The 15,414-nt window shown below is 34.5% G+C and overlaps 1 protein-coding gene across 6 annotated transcripts in view; it reads left to right on the top strand.

The window, feature by feature from the left end:
* The window catches only part of Aduk (unc-51 like kinase 3 homolog Aduk), a 92,261-nt gene extending 77,357 nt beyond the window's left edge, over positions 1-14,904 (top strand). For 4 of the 6 annotated variants that reach the window (XM_081733381.1, XM_081733382.1, XM_081733383.1 and 1 more), the window contains one exon: positions 9,265-14,904. In XM_081733381.1, the coding sequence (XP_081589507.1) occupies positions 9,265-9,526 (262 nt within the window). In that variant the 3' untranslated portion in view covers positions 9,527-14,904. Of the gene's footprint in view, positions 1-5,586; positions 5,684-9,264 lie in introns of those variants that run through there. The other 2 variants (XM_081733386.1, XM_081733384.1) reach the window with 2 other exon arrangements.
* Positions 14,905-15,414: the final 510 nt, after the last annotated feature.

Below are 15,414 nucleotides of genomic sequence, written 5' to 3'. Positions count from 1 at the left end.
GACAAACATTCTCAAACTTACATCTTCCGTGTTTCTTGCCTACAGTCAAGATTTTCTACTTCGTTTTTCTTCTACATTCAAATTTTTCCCGGTTCGATGTGACCGAGTGAGGACCGTATAAGTTGAGGTCCACAACCTTCGTTCAGAACACCTGAGATAAGATCTATCTTCGTCATAGTCGTGGCAGGTGTTACAACTAGCTTCAGTTTTATATATGTGGAGTTGGGGAAGATCTAAGGCAAGACTCGGAAGATCTTCCTAGAACAAAACAACCGACCAAGGAGAACTAGTTTACCGACCGACGTGCATCGGCTCATCGTTCAGCCAGACAATGGAACTTCGTCTACGATACAAGGTAAAGTACAAAACTGACAATTGGGAACACTTGCACCAAACTCTCTGAAGTCACATCCCTTCTCTCTTTATATCTTCGTACCATTTTACCCCCTTCAGCAGCCAGTACCTATTTCTAATATTAAGTGTTTATGTTTTATTTGAAAGATAAACTGAGTTAGAACGTATGTCATTCTCTAGTTGACGTATTTGATTGGATATTGCAAAACTTTTAATACAAGGCCGTTTTACAGATCTAATTACATATATTTCAACTTACTCATTGAATGCATAATTAGTAGTTTGCTATGGTCTAACAATGTACCATATAAGCACGTTTCATGGTCATAGTCTCCAAAACAAAGTCCTAAATATTGATTCCAAATCCTAAATATTGATGTTATTGTTTTAAAATAATGAAGTTGACAAAAGAGTTTTATTCTATGGCTACTCCATAAAATAATAAAAGATTTTTAAAAAGCTACACCTTTTATTGTTTTGTTTCTCCTTATTTTAAATAACGAAGAAGATGCGCAGATGTTCAAGTGATTATTAAATAAATCTTTATAAAGTAAATAATAAATCTTATAATGCAAACACATCTAAACCAAGCCTATGTATATATATATATATATATATATATATATATATACCATGATTTTTTATTTTTTATTTATTTTTTTATGATTTACTCGGGATTTCTCTGAATGAACAGCAGACATTAAAAAAAATGGCCTAGCCTTATATATAAAGCTTTCGAAATAGTGCTTCTTTACAGTAATTCGAATTAGTGTAATAAATCACAAAACTATTTGCACCTATCACGAACTTATATCATTATCTGCATTTTATTGCAAATGTCTAATCGTATTAAATTTACTATCAGACGATTTATATACCAAAGAATTAAATGCAATAAAAATACTTATTATTTTACGTATAATACATATTAAATCATGGTGTAATAACCGTTGCAAAGAAATTATTTATTTAAAACCAAACGGATCTTTCTTTGTCCTATGGATGCATACCATTGAAGAATCTGAATTAAAAATTCTTCTGTTGGCATATCTTCTCCTTCAATAGAAAGTCTAATGGAGTGGTCCAGTGATTGCTTAGTGGTGTTAGTATTCGATTCATTGAACTGAAATTAAACATCAAGTATCTCCCATCATTAAGCATAGGGTTAAAAGAAAAGAGACTTTTGCATTTCAAGAACTCCACCAGCCAATGAAAGTAGATCTGCACCATCCTGATGGAAATCCTCACAAGCTATCATTATTGACCCATAACGTTTCTTAATGACAGAAATGGTACTATAATCACAGCCAACTTAACATCTGTCAATTCTGGAATGTTCAATGCAGGATCTTTTAGCGTCTTTTTTTAATACTGTGCAAAACATTTTTTTCTTTTTGAAGATGGCTTGACATCTGTTTGGAAACTCACCTAAGCAACACAATACATGGATAAACTAAATTCATGCGTTCAACGTCACAAACTCCGTACACGTCCAGCCAGGGGCGGATCCAGGGGGGAGATCGGGGTGATTGCCCCCCCCCCCCCAGAAGAGGAAACTTTCTTATTTTATATATATAAATAAAACCCATCCCAAAGTTTGGAATCCTTAAAAGTAGCAGTATGATAATCCTTCCCCCCCCCCTTCCCAAAGAAGTCGGTCCTGGATCCGCCCCTGCGTCCAACAAACCGAATAGTATACCGAGACAGTCAGGAGACAATGCGTTGTTGAATAGGCTCATTTCAAGTTCAGCATGAAAAGCATGCAATTCCGAGTTCTTTTTCTGAGAATTAAAAACTAGGACATTCTGCACATCAAACCACAAAAAGATAAACAGTGGATTTGGGCAAGTAAAGGCGAATGAACGCAAAAACGCGAAAGTATTTTGTTCGTTCTTCTCGGAACGAATATAACAGAGAACTGTTGGCAACGAAATGGATAAAACTAATGATTATAAAGGGTCCAAATACAAATATGTAGTATATATTGTTTACAGATTTCAGAATTTACATGCGAATTATCCATTCTTATTTTAGAAAATATATGTGTACTTTTATCCTCGGATGTAACCATTTTCTGAGGAGGTAAATCTCAAAGTGTAGGGGGTAGTACCCTCCGGTCACTCTCTGGAAAAAACTCTGAATTATACTTAGGATAATCGCTGATAAGGAATAGCGCCCATGATTTAAAACAGAAATAAAACGAAATCTTTAACTTAATGTCCCTCAAAGCTAAGAAAGATGAATGACTAACAAAAATGAATGTTGTAAATAACGGTAGGCGGTACTAAACCGGAGAAAATTTAACTTCCAAAATGCTCTGAAACCTGAAACTGTCCCTAGTGAAATAATAAACGAATATAAAAATAGATTAGTACCAGTGCTAATAATTGTTATATTTACACTATTATTATTATTTGAAATTTATTTTATATTTCTATATTGGGTTGAAAATCAGAGTGACGAGAACTTTCGTATTTTTGTAAAATTGCGTTAAAAATCGATCGAAGCTTAAATCCTCCTTCCACTATTAAACCGTTAAACCGTGCTTTTTACGTTAAGGTTACTAATGGGTAGGATCCTATTACCTTATGTTCCGTCTTGCAATGTCTATGAGCCGTGTATTTTCCCGCAGTATCCCGAGCATCCTTAGTTTTATTTTCGGTTTACTTGATTTCTAATGTTGCTTTGGATTTTTTTTTTTTTTTTTTTTTTTTTCAAAATTGCATTAAGTTAATTAAATTAAATAGATTTCGGAAAATATGCTAACGTTCAGCAATTTTAACAGTGATATTACTTACTTGAACCTCTGATACCTAAAAATATCTTCTACTTCCAGGCTTTCGGGTCTTCCGTGAAACCTTATTCACACGGAACAAGATAGAAAAAAAGTAATAAAAACATCAAAGAAATAAAAAGAAACGGACTCACCGGGACAAAGCACTGAATAAAAACACTTTGTCGATTGTTGCTGATCACACGTTAAATGGTAGTGCAGCTGGTCGTGAAATGGTGGGCTCAGATTGTATGTTCCTGTAGTGAAGATTGTCATTGTTATTACTTTTTCTTGTATCCTTATTCTCTGTGAACAAGGCTTCACAGAAGACCCGAAAACTTGGAAGTGTAAGATACTTTCAGGAATTAGAATTTCAAGTAAGTAAAATAGACTTTAGAACGTTAGTGTTTGAAAATCAGTCCAACAAAGGCATATTCAGAGCTTTTAAGTTAGATTTTCTTTGTGGGGAAGGAAAGAGAGGAAATTGCATGGTACTTGCAAGCATTGATGATGTGATGTTGATGCATTCTGAAAGTTGCCCTCAAATTTACAAAATGATCTTATCCTATCCTAAGTTGTGATTTACAGAGAGATTTTTAATGATTAATCGAGTTGGAAAGGCTACATTAAAAAGTTTCTAGCATAGTCAATAACGAATGATATATTAAAATAAACAGAAACTCTCCGAGTTTCATACATACTGTTCCAAGTGTTCCACGTGGCTTCCCTTCGTCAAAGAACACACAACTGTGCGGTAAGTTCAACCCACATGCTCTCAGCATAACTCTAATAATGGTCGTAAATGCAGCTGTATAGTGATCTTGGAGCTTACTCAAAATTGTTGGTAGTGGAGACACATACACTATGTCTTTTACGTGCACCAGAGAAAGAAATTACAAACGGTCATATCTCAAAATCTAGGAAACCATGACAAATGAGCTAAATCATTTTCAACACATGTCCTGGGAGTTCTTCGTTTAGGTTGCCCCACCAAGTTGGAATATAAAGTTACTGGACTCTTCTTTCACTTGTGGAAACATCCGCAGCAGTACTGTAACGTTAATTCTTCCGTTACATTCCCTGGTTCCAAATATAATGAATATTTATAAAGTACACAAGATTACAATGAATCACACAACACAGTTATGCACTTTTGGATATATATTTTTCAATATATACCGTATTTGTCACATTAAAATAATATACATCCAATTCTAACAATGTGGTTCTTCGTTCTTTATTTTTCTAGTTACCTTAACAACAAGATAAACAAGTTGTCATAGCAACGAAAACAAGAAATATATCGATATAGTACAAAATATTTAAAATTATTTCTTTATATATACATATATATATTCTTCTTCTTCTTCTTAACCGCTTGTGCTCTTTTAAATAGCACTTTTGCCCATAAATAGAAACAATATTTAGAAGTACATACAAAATATACATTATCGTTGTAGTACCAAGAAATGACATACCTCTTACAGTTTTATCCGCGAAGAAAGCAGACCGTACACCTTTTATTTAGACACTGCGGCAAACACATTTACTTTTGGAAAATCTCGTTCTTCATGTTACACTGTAATGTGTAGTTGTTCAGTACTCCAGATACGTACATTCTGGTGATTAACGTTACCACCCAAATGAAATATTGCCTTGTCACTAAACAATAGAAGGCAAGAAGACCATCGTCCTCCATAACATTCTTCATAGAATTACAAAATTCATATCATTTGACAAGATTGTCCGGTTAAAACATTTGGAATGTTTGTATGCGGTACGGTGTCAGTCGCAAACGAATTCCCAAAATCTTCCACACAGTTGGTTGCAGAATGTCAAGTGTTGTGTTGACTTCTGTGAGGTACGTACAAAACTCACCCTAACTCGCCACTGTTTGATCAGAAACGCTGTTATCTTTACGTGTGCTTAAACCGTCAATACCATCTCACTTGTCAGAATGCTTTGATGATCTGGCGGTGCAGGTGCAAACCATCTACGGAATACACGGGAAAACACTTCTCATATTCCAAAGCACAAAATGATTTCTGCTGCATAGACTCCATTTTGGAAACTAGACTTGTGCTGCCATCTGTCACCACAACCAAGATTACGAATATGAGAAATTAAATTTTCCAATGTCTTCTTTCGTTTCATCATTAGCATAAATATATTGTATTAATAGTTTTCATATTTCACTTTAAAACCCGATGAATCATATATAATCAGGCTGTAGATTAATGTCAAGTTACAATATAACTATGTATACCTTAAATTATAGAAGAAATACCATAAAAGCATTGAGGAATCAGAATTTAAATGGCATTATCCTAGGTTAAATGAATCATAGGTAGGTCTTTTAGTAATTGACTCATATTTTATTTGCACGTTTTTGGTTTAAATGAAATAATGCACGATCAGTTTTGTGATTACCTGTTTTGATTTTCTTTCACCGATTGTAGTTTTTCCAGTACGTATCATCAGCTCAATTTGTCTTTGGATAGCACGAAAGCTTCGGAAGAAATTCAAGTAAGCATAGTTTAGGATAAAGTTTTCTTGAAAGTAGGCTACCCTCATTCAGCCAAAATATTAAAGAAATTAAATCGAAATATTTATACAAAAGATGCAGTAAGGTTTGATATAATAAGAAGCTTCCTTGTTCGACAAGAATCTAAAGAAATTAAGATCAAGGACAGATGTATGAGTTGAGCTGTAGATATTGAGACGTAATGTCTGAATTTCAGTAAATTAATTAATTGAAAAGAAAGCAAATACAGTTATGAAAATTTAACTAGCGTCTGTAATATTCGGGTCAACTTATCACTGTAATAAGCCTTCGCTTATTCATTAGAAAAACAGAGAAACGAAATATTACTATTGGAACGCATTTTCTGCAGACTTATATGTTGAACATGTATTTATTTTACACTTCTTCCAGCGACCATTTTACACGTCATGTCACTAACTTTATTAGAAATGTGTGAAAAGGATACAAATTTTGTGCCATGCATAAAACTAGGAAAATGAGAAATATGTATTGAAGCTCTCCAGGAAAATCCAAGTCTTTAAAAACTTTTGCATTCGTGGAATCAGCAGTTGATTTCTGAGATATTTAAATCAAGAAGTTTCTGTTTACAGTAAAATAGAAAGAATTATGATTGTATTATAGAATTAAGCATTAGTTGCATATCCTAACTGTAATCCAATATCACTTCTTTTTTCCACAATTTAATCGTAATCCTTTTTGTTTTTACTTCCTTCTGTTGGACAAAAACTTCAACTTATTAAGGAGACACTAGGCCCTATCTCCTCGTGCATCCCTGATTTCCACTTCTGCTTTGATTTCAGGCTTTCTGGCCGTGGGACCATTTCTGCCCGGGCCGTTTTGATTCGGGCCTTTCTGTCCTCGCCCTTTTGTCCGGATCCTTCTGGCATGTAATTGCAAGAACTTTTTGTAATTGCACCTACTAAAAGTTATGCCTGCAAGCTATAAAAGAGAAGGAAAACAACAGTCTGTTTAAGTATTGTCTGGAAATACCCCATTTTCAGCAGTGTTGCGAACTTGATCAATGTTTATCATATCTCCGGAACGGTTTAAGACATCGAAGTGCTGTAAACGGCAAAATGATTTGTTTGTCAATTGCAAACCACGCAAGTAATTATATATGATACTTACCAAAGCATGTTTTCAAAATAAAGCCTTCCAAAAAAAAAAAAAAAAAAAAAATTCAAGCCCTCGTAACTTTGTTGCTATTCATTCAAAACAACTCATACCATACACTTAGTGTCCAACGCTAGGATACTTCCGATGTGGATTGTCTTGTCAATTTCCGTTATTCTGTATGTGTAATAGAGGCTTCCAGAGTTTGGATGTTTGTGATGTTTAACATTCTTACTTTGTAACACTAAATAATAAATGTGGTATTTTAAGTTTTCGTTTAGGTTCGATCCCAGCTCGCACCGTGTGGACTTTGTGGTGGACAAACACCGTGCTCGTGGGTTTTCTCGGGGTTCTCCCGTTTCCTCCCACTTTCTTCATTCCACCAATTCACTCATCTCTCATCATCACCGTCTCCTTTAGCCTAACCGGCATAACCGTGGGACGTAAAACTGAAAGATTTCATTTCATTTTAAGTTTTCCTTTAACATGTTGACTTGAAATATGTAATAATCTGACGTAGTGCCATTTGAAAAAAATATAACTTTATAGCGGGCTGTCAACACTGTTCACTGGGTGGTATTGTTTAATACGCGAAACGATGTCCTTCTCTTTATAGTTGCTTCATGCAAAGTTTCGCTTTTCTCCCTCTTCTAGTTTCTCCGTTATCACAGATGTTACAGATAAATTGTCCACTCTCTCTATATATATAGAGAAGTAGGAACTTTGTAGGGGAAAAGGAACTTTAGACCGCTATAGCGCCACGAGCGTGATTAATAGATCTAAGGCGGCTTGGTTCTCTCAAAGAACAACTTTCTCTGCCGTATTATGTCTCAGGATGAGAGTTTCGTCCATTGCTACACTCAATAATTCAAGCGGACGTCGATGGAAAGAAAATATACCATGTCTCGTGTAAGGTAAAAATTCAAGGTTCAACCATCAGCAGGTAAAGTTCGTGTGGTTGTCTTTTGACATTCGAAGGGAATAATGCTTACAAGATTTTTGAAGAAAAGGGAAACGGTCAATGATGCACGTTATTGCCAAACACTGGAGAAAGTGAAAAAACGCAATTCGCCGCAAATATATAGTGATCTGTATTATGAACCAATTTTTGGAAGATTCATTTTATTTTGTGCGTTTTCTTTCGTTTTACGTTACAATTGACTTTTTTTTTTTTTTTTTTTTTTTTTTTTTTTTTTTTTTTTTTACACACGTTTGAATCTCATCCGTGGGAACCTGCAGCGATAACATACTCTCATAGACTTTGCTTATGATAATGCTCCAGCAATGAGAGTACATGTGCAGACGAAATGAATAAAAATTTGTATGAAATGAAGGTTTCGAGGTTACTTTTTTACGCTTGGGTTCTAGGCCCGTGGGCAGGGCTTCGTAAGAGAAGGGGGAAGAACGACATGCCATTGTGTATAATGGCTAACAACTAGAAGAACCTGCGTTCCGTTCCTACTTAATTATATACAAACATTTTTTTTTTAATTTTCTTTCTTTTTTTTTTTCAACCTATATGTATACCGTCATGTAAAAATGTAGAATAAGCTTAGACATATATAATGAATTAGACCGTGTGTGTAATTCTTCAATATTTTCCTAGGTGCTCGTTATGTGCATAGCTCGCCTATAATAGGTTTTATACTGTGTTTTTTATAATGAAATCGAATTGCTGACGTATATTGCTTTCAGTATAACTCTTGATATTGTGATCTATTGCGGTTGTTTGCGGTTGTTTGTAATGAGGTTGGAACAGAACTTAGTTTTGTTTAGATCACATCACAATTTGTATTTGTAACAGCGTTTGTGTGAGGATAGCTTTGTATGCATTCAGGTTGTTATTGGCGAAGCTGTCAATGCACGGGCGCTGGACGGATTCCAAGTTCGATTGCCGAGCTTGTTTATTACGTTGGTATCTTTTGCCATCCACAGTAATCATAATAAACGTCCTGGACTCCTTTCTGCCTGGTGTCATTCGTCCGAATGGCAATGCTCGTCCCCATTCGGTAGTACTAACACAGACCAAACTTTGAAAATTAAATGGAAAAAGTTACCACACATCCACTACAGGCATGACTTGGACCCGAGTGACTTTCACTTGTTTCCTTAACTGAAGTTCCAGCTGCAGGACAAGCGTTTACAGAATTATTTGAGGTTTGGACAGCTGTAAAAAGTGTTCGTCATCCTCTGAACCTCGATTTTTTTGCAGATGGGTTTCAAAAACTCGTGCAACGATGGGACAAATGCTTGTGCTGCTGCCTTGGAGATTATGTTGAAAAATAATAAAGGGCCATGTTATTTGGTTCGACGTGATTGTTATCTGTACGTTAAAAAACTGGCAACGTAGAAAATTTTTTTCCTTGAACTACACACAGATTTTATTCTACTTTTTAAGTTTCGATTTTGACATTGTATCTCCCTTACCTTTATATCCAGTACAATTAAACAACTTTTTTTTTTCTTTCTTTCTTTTCAGATCATTGCCGGTTACAATGAGGAAGTTGGTGGAGAACACGAGCGCATCTGTGTCTAGTCCCAGTCACCGCTTCAAACTGCTTTTTGTCAGCGGTGTCATCCTAATCACGTGCCTTGTGATAATTTACGTCCAAAATGGTGAACAGGTGGACGTTTTACGAAGTTTATCAAACCAAGAAGAAAGATGTACAAGCTTTTTATATGCTTTCAATGTTGTTACACAAGATTCCATGACAAAAATGTACTGCATGCTTAAGAGATGAAATGCATAGCTTGATCACTAAATGTGTTGCACGTGTTGCTGGAGGAGAGAGAGCGTATTGCATTTCAGATAAGCTTTAAGTGTTGAGAAAACTAAGTAAAGATTGAATTACACTGTTTGTGGTGAACGTAAGAAAAACCAATCAATTTATGTTAATACATTTCCCCCTAACATTATTAAAAGTCAGAAAGGGGAAACTATCACTTGACACCAGTGGCAACTCTTGAGGGGAATCACAATCGCGTGTATAAAAATTACGATTTAATTGTACACAAAAACTCATAACAGGATTAGACAAGAGTTGGCTAGGAAGACAATATTTGTACTTGTTATTTTATAAGATAAACTGTTAATATATTTGTTACATTGTGTGTTGTGTCCTGATAACTCTATTGATCACATTGAAAATTAATACTATATATACAGTAATTTGTCAGTTCTTTTCACATAATGCGCATACTATAGTATCAATTTGCTGTGTCATCAATAGACATACACATTCTTATATGCATTCTTTCTGGTCGTTATACGTCTTTCTTTATTGCAGAAAGAGGGCATATGTTTTGCCAATTATTGAAGAACAAGTGTATTACTATAGTTTTCTTTGATGTACAGTGTACGTAATTCGTGTAAGTTACTGAAAACAGTACTCAGGCTAATCAGTTCATTTCAAAGTTATTGAGAACGAACTGGGTGAAGAGTGTGTACTTTTGCTCGCGACAAGTGTGCTACTGTAAGTTTGTAATAGATTTATTACACTTGTCATGTTCATTTGAAGGAATTTTAAATGAATGTGCTTACTGCAGGTTTGTAGCGCTATATTTACAGCAAACTTTATATCTGAAGGCTAAAGAACAGCGTACTGTGTTCTGTGTATACTAAATATTTTTCAAAACAAAATGAGGGGTACAGCATAAAAAGTCCAGAAAGTGAAAAGTTTGCAAAGGAAAGAAGAAAAATATGAATCAAAATATGTGAATCAGGCTAAACCTTCAATATTTTGATACGCAATGGATTGTTGTATAATCGGAATTCACTTACTTTGGACTTAAAATTGAGTTTCCCTTCTACCTTCCAAATATTTAAAAAAAAAAAAAAAAAAAAAAAGTAATTACGAAAGAAAGGTAAAAGTCAATTGTATCTTTCTAGTATGAGAAAAATGCCAAATAAATAAAAATGGTGAAAACTTAAGATAGAATTATTCGATTCAATTATTTAGAAGGCATTTGATAACTGTTTCAATTATAAGTGTTAAAATCCGCGACATACAGAAGTAAGATTGCTTTTGTCACTGACCATAATTACAAAGCTCTATATGTGTATGACGCGTGTTCAAGTAAGACAACTTTGGTAACAAAAAATGCTTTCCACATAATTCTAGGCTAAGCAAAGGCATACCTGAAACCATATTGTACGAGATAGATTCAAATGAAAACTGTAAAATTGGGGGTAAATTTTAGAAACAGGTCGCAAATGAGCTGAAAGTTTGCAACGATGATAGGCAGTATCAAGTCTGAACGGTATACAAGGGTGGAGCAGGAAAGTGCGCCACTCGCAACATGTTTTAAAGAGTAGCAATTGTCGCAAACTGAGATAATTTCGCACATCCTAGTCCGTCCATTTTTTGGCTGGAAGGATAGGCACATATTATATCATATTACACTTCTTATTCTTCGATCAATTTCAAATGATAATCTTTTCTTCATTTTTTAAAGACCATTCTTCTTTGTTGGATCTTGCCATTTTTATACTATTTCTTTACTGTCATGTGGTGCTCCTATTTGGTGCTTCTATCTGCTGGCCTATTATCGTTGCGAATTTTGAGAATAATCGCGCTGTTTCTAAATGTTAGCACACTTTTAAGATTTTCGTTGAACTGTCCCTCCTTTGTGTGTATTTAGCTATTCCTTTTTTATTTGATTATCTCAGAAGGAATATTTCATTTATTACATATCACAAGGGAAAATTACAAGGTTTGCGTAAAGTAGTTATTAAGGATGTTATGTTTTAAACTATCTGATATGTTCAGAATGTATTTACAACGTAGGTAAGTGTATATCGTCTCAGTTATTATTTTTAAAAAATCATTCTGAGACTACCACTCTGATTTTTTATCTCTAAATCAAGGCACACTACAAGACTATTAATAATATTAAGGTGACGCTAGTGGGTTTTATAAGATTGTAATATTAGCACGTATACACAGCTTGAGCGATTATTTCAGCCCAGTTGGTTAATAGTCATTCTGTTAACATATCCAGGGATAACGGTGATTATACATATCTCATACGTGGAAGTAAATGCTGAGGTTAAAATCTTTGGCAGGTTAAAAAGTAAACTATTTTTAAAGTGAGGTTAAAAGTTTTCAGGTTAATCTTTTTTTGTTTAAACCTTGCAAAATATTAGTGAGATTAAAATCACACTTACTTATGGTATGAAAAGATATATATAAAGCGTAAAGTTTCAGTGTAAGCGTAGAGAGTAAGAAGCGGCATCTTTTGATTCTTATTCTCAAAAAATTTTTCACTATAGATTCACTAATAAACGTAACTTTTGCATGTTTAGTGTCTTTAGTGTCTTGTACCAGCTTATTTTTCATTTTTCTCATAGTTATTTCTGCGTTTTCAACTATAATTATTACGTACAGTGAATCCAAAGCAGTGAATTAGACCATTTTTTCTTGACTTCTTTTTGAAATGGACGAATCTAGTAGTTATAACATTTCAATTGATAACGGAAGTGCAAGGTTCCAAAAAGTTGTACGAAGGGTGCCCAATAAGTTAAGGGAGGGATAGAGCACAATGATGTCTGACACATTGGCCAATGTGGGGAATCCCGCTGCGCAATTTCAGATCAGTCGGAGCAACGCAGTCACTGTCCGTGAGCAGAGTGTTTGTGTTACGTGAAAAAAACTTGAACAAATTCCTGTCTCAACTGGTGACAGGGGACGAAACCTGGATCCACCGTTGGGATCCTGAGAACAAACAGGAGTCCATGCAATGGAAACACCACGATTCCCCGCCCCCGAACAAGTTCCACACACAACGAGGTCCAACAGGTTGTTTCCCAATGATATGCAGGCCATGACAAAGACTTTTTTTCTGCCAGCAAAGTGACTACGCTGCATAGACCTCTATGAGGAAAAACAGTGATGATCAGGTGAGCCTATCTGCATTTCCTTCCTATCTAGGTAGATAACTTATTGGACACTTTTCGTATTTTTGATTACATCATTGCTGGAAGGTATAGAATTATAGATGGTGAATGTTTCACGTTTATTTAAATGAAGTACATTTCCTTAACCTCTCTTACTCTTCATCTCTTTATTCTCTGAATGCTAACACGTTCAAGAATTTCAAGAACCATTTTACTTGAAATTCTGGTTCCGAAAAGTATCTTACATTTTCAAGCTTTCGACTGTCCCCTGAAGCCTTGTTCGCGGAAAATTAAAAATAACAAGTCTCTCTTCATTGAAGTCTAATTTAAAGAAAGGGATCAATCACCTTTTGAATCTGAATGGATATCTTATTTCCAGTTTAAGTTGGCACAATCAGGCTAAAAGGAATCTACGTTTCAACAGACCTGAAACCGAAACTGAAAAAAAAAAAGAAAGAAAGAAAGAAACAAAAAGAAAAAAAAAGTGCTCTGCATGTTGACTTCGGGCTTCGGGCATTGCATAAGATTTTTACTTAGTATGGTTTGCGCACCTCTCAAAACTTTGGAAAAGAATATTACCCAATTTAAGAGTTATTATATCGATCCCAATGAAAACTTGGTATTCTCCGAGATAAATCGTAGCTACCTGGATGTTATATGTGTGTATGACAAAACAAAAATTTAAAGATACGGGTTGAAGAAAATCTTAGAGATGTTAAAGCAGAAGATCCAGTTTCAGGGCTTTCAAAACAATTATAAGAAACACAGCATAATATTGTAGACTTAAGCATCTTACTTGGAGCCAAGTATGAAATAAAAAGACTTGTTTTTCAAAATGTGCTTATTTTCCCAAACGATCCAAGACTTAACATAGACAAGTTGGTTAAATAAGGAATAAGAGGCACTAAGTAGAATACATATAGTGTTGCCACAACAAAACCATTAACATAAGCTGCAACCTTCTCTGCCTGAACAACAACAACAAAAAACAAAAAAAAAAAAAAAACTTAAGACCGCTATTTCACAAGATGCTTCACCACCATTTAATGTGTGACCAGCAGCTATTGAAGGTGTTTTCTGCACTGCTCTCTCCCGATAAGTCCGTTTCTTTTTATTTCTTTTATGGTTTTATTATGTTTTGTTATTTTTATTTTCTGTAAACAAAGTTTCAGGGAAGAGCGGAAAGCTTGAAGGAGGAAGACATTTTCAGGGATCAGAATTCCAAGTAAGAAAAGTAAAAATTACAATTTTTCCTTTCATTATAATGTTTATAAGTCAACGCAAAACAACCATTATAAATTCCACATATTGTACATTTCTTCGGTACCAACCGGAAACAAATTATGTCAGAAGAACGCCATGCTTGGTCCTCTATTAAGTAATGCTACCATTTTATTCTATATTGCTTGTTACAAAATAAACAAGATCTGGAAACTGTTGTAAAAATTACGTAGCCTTACCAAATATTTTATTGCTACCATTTTGTCTGTGATACACGCAGCTCCTACATTGTTGTTGAATATTTATTGTTTATTGCATTACAGTTCACAACAGAATGTAATTTCCGGTCGTCAAATGGTTTAACACGTTTCTTCTAATTGATATACAGTAGAATATTAAATAAATAAACAAACATAAAATATATCTTTTCTCTCTTAGGAGCCTTACGTAGTAAAAGAAAGGGTAATAATGTTTTTATAAAGGGTAATAAAGATTTGTAAGCAAAAGGAGAAGAATCTTACACTTTTGTTCTTATATAAATGGGTAGAAATTATTGTGAAAACTAGTCTACAGAGCTTCAAACTTTTCTTTTCATTTTGTTTCGATTGTAGTTGCTTCAACAATGTGGAAGAGGTTTTCGAAATGCATTTCATCCATGTATAAAGTTGATCTACAAAAAACAATTAAAATGTAAAATATATGGAAAACGCCTTCTCATCCACTAACTGTACGTTGTTTTTACACTTTTCTCTTCATTTTCCCCTTGCATTAGGGTGACCGTACATTCCGTTTTAGGGGCCTGTCCCGTCAGTAGATGGGAAAAAGTAGTATTTGTCCCGTTTTATGCAAGTGAAAGAAGTAAATAACAAACCCAGTACCTTTACTCCTCGTAAGAAGAGAAAAATATAAAGTTTGATATTGTATTGAAAACAGTAGGAAGGGTGTTGTGACTACCTGTTACATCCACTCCTGTCGATTTTTTTTTTTTTTTTTTTTTAAAAATCACGAAAAACGTATAGACAAGTGAAAAATCTTCCTTACATATTGCAAAAATGAGATCTATGTCACTGGTACGAATTCACAGAGAACTGCAGTGAATTTCATGAAAGACTAGTGAAGAAATCTATTCTCAAGAAGATAGGTTCTTGTGAGAAATACTTCTGGAATTCTTCAGTTCAAGAGTCTACTTCTCATCCAATGTAATATCAAGGATTCGACACTAGGGTAAAGGAGCGAGTGCAGGTAGTATTATGAAAATTGTATGCTCACCTTACCTTCTATTCAATTATTAATGATGATAACGTCGAAACAGTGAATTTAGTGACTATTAAGGATGGAAATTTCGTTCTTAATAATTGTATGAAGAAGTATGATGCCTTTAATAATTATTGTAACTTGGTTTCAACATAACTTTTGTGTAGTTAAAAAATTTTGATTCGATGTAAATTGTATATTTATATGTCCCACTTTGTTTGTTAGTTGTATTGAGATCGTACAGTCTCGAAAGTGATG

Source organism: Thermobia domestica, chromosome 12 (assembly GCF_964235325.1).
Source record: "Thermobia domestica chromosome 12, izTheDome1.hap1.1, whole genome shotgun sequence".
In the NCBI taxonomy this organism is placed as follows: Eukaryota; Metazoa; Arthropoda; class Insecta; order Zygentoma; family Lepismatidae; genus Thermobia; species Thermobia domestica.
The sequence above is the reverse complement of the archived record's forward strand: the minus strand, read 5'-3'. Positions and strand labels throughout refer to the sequence as shown.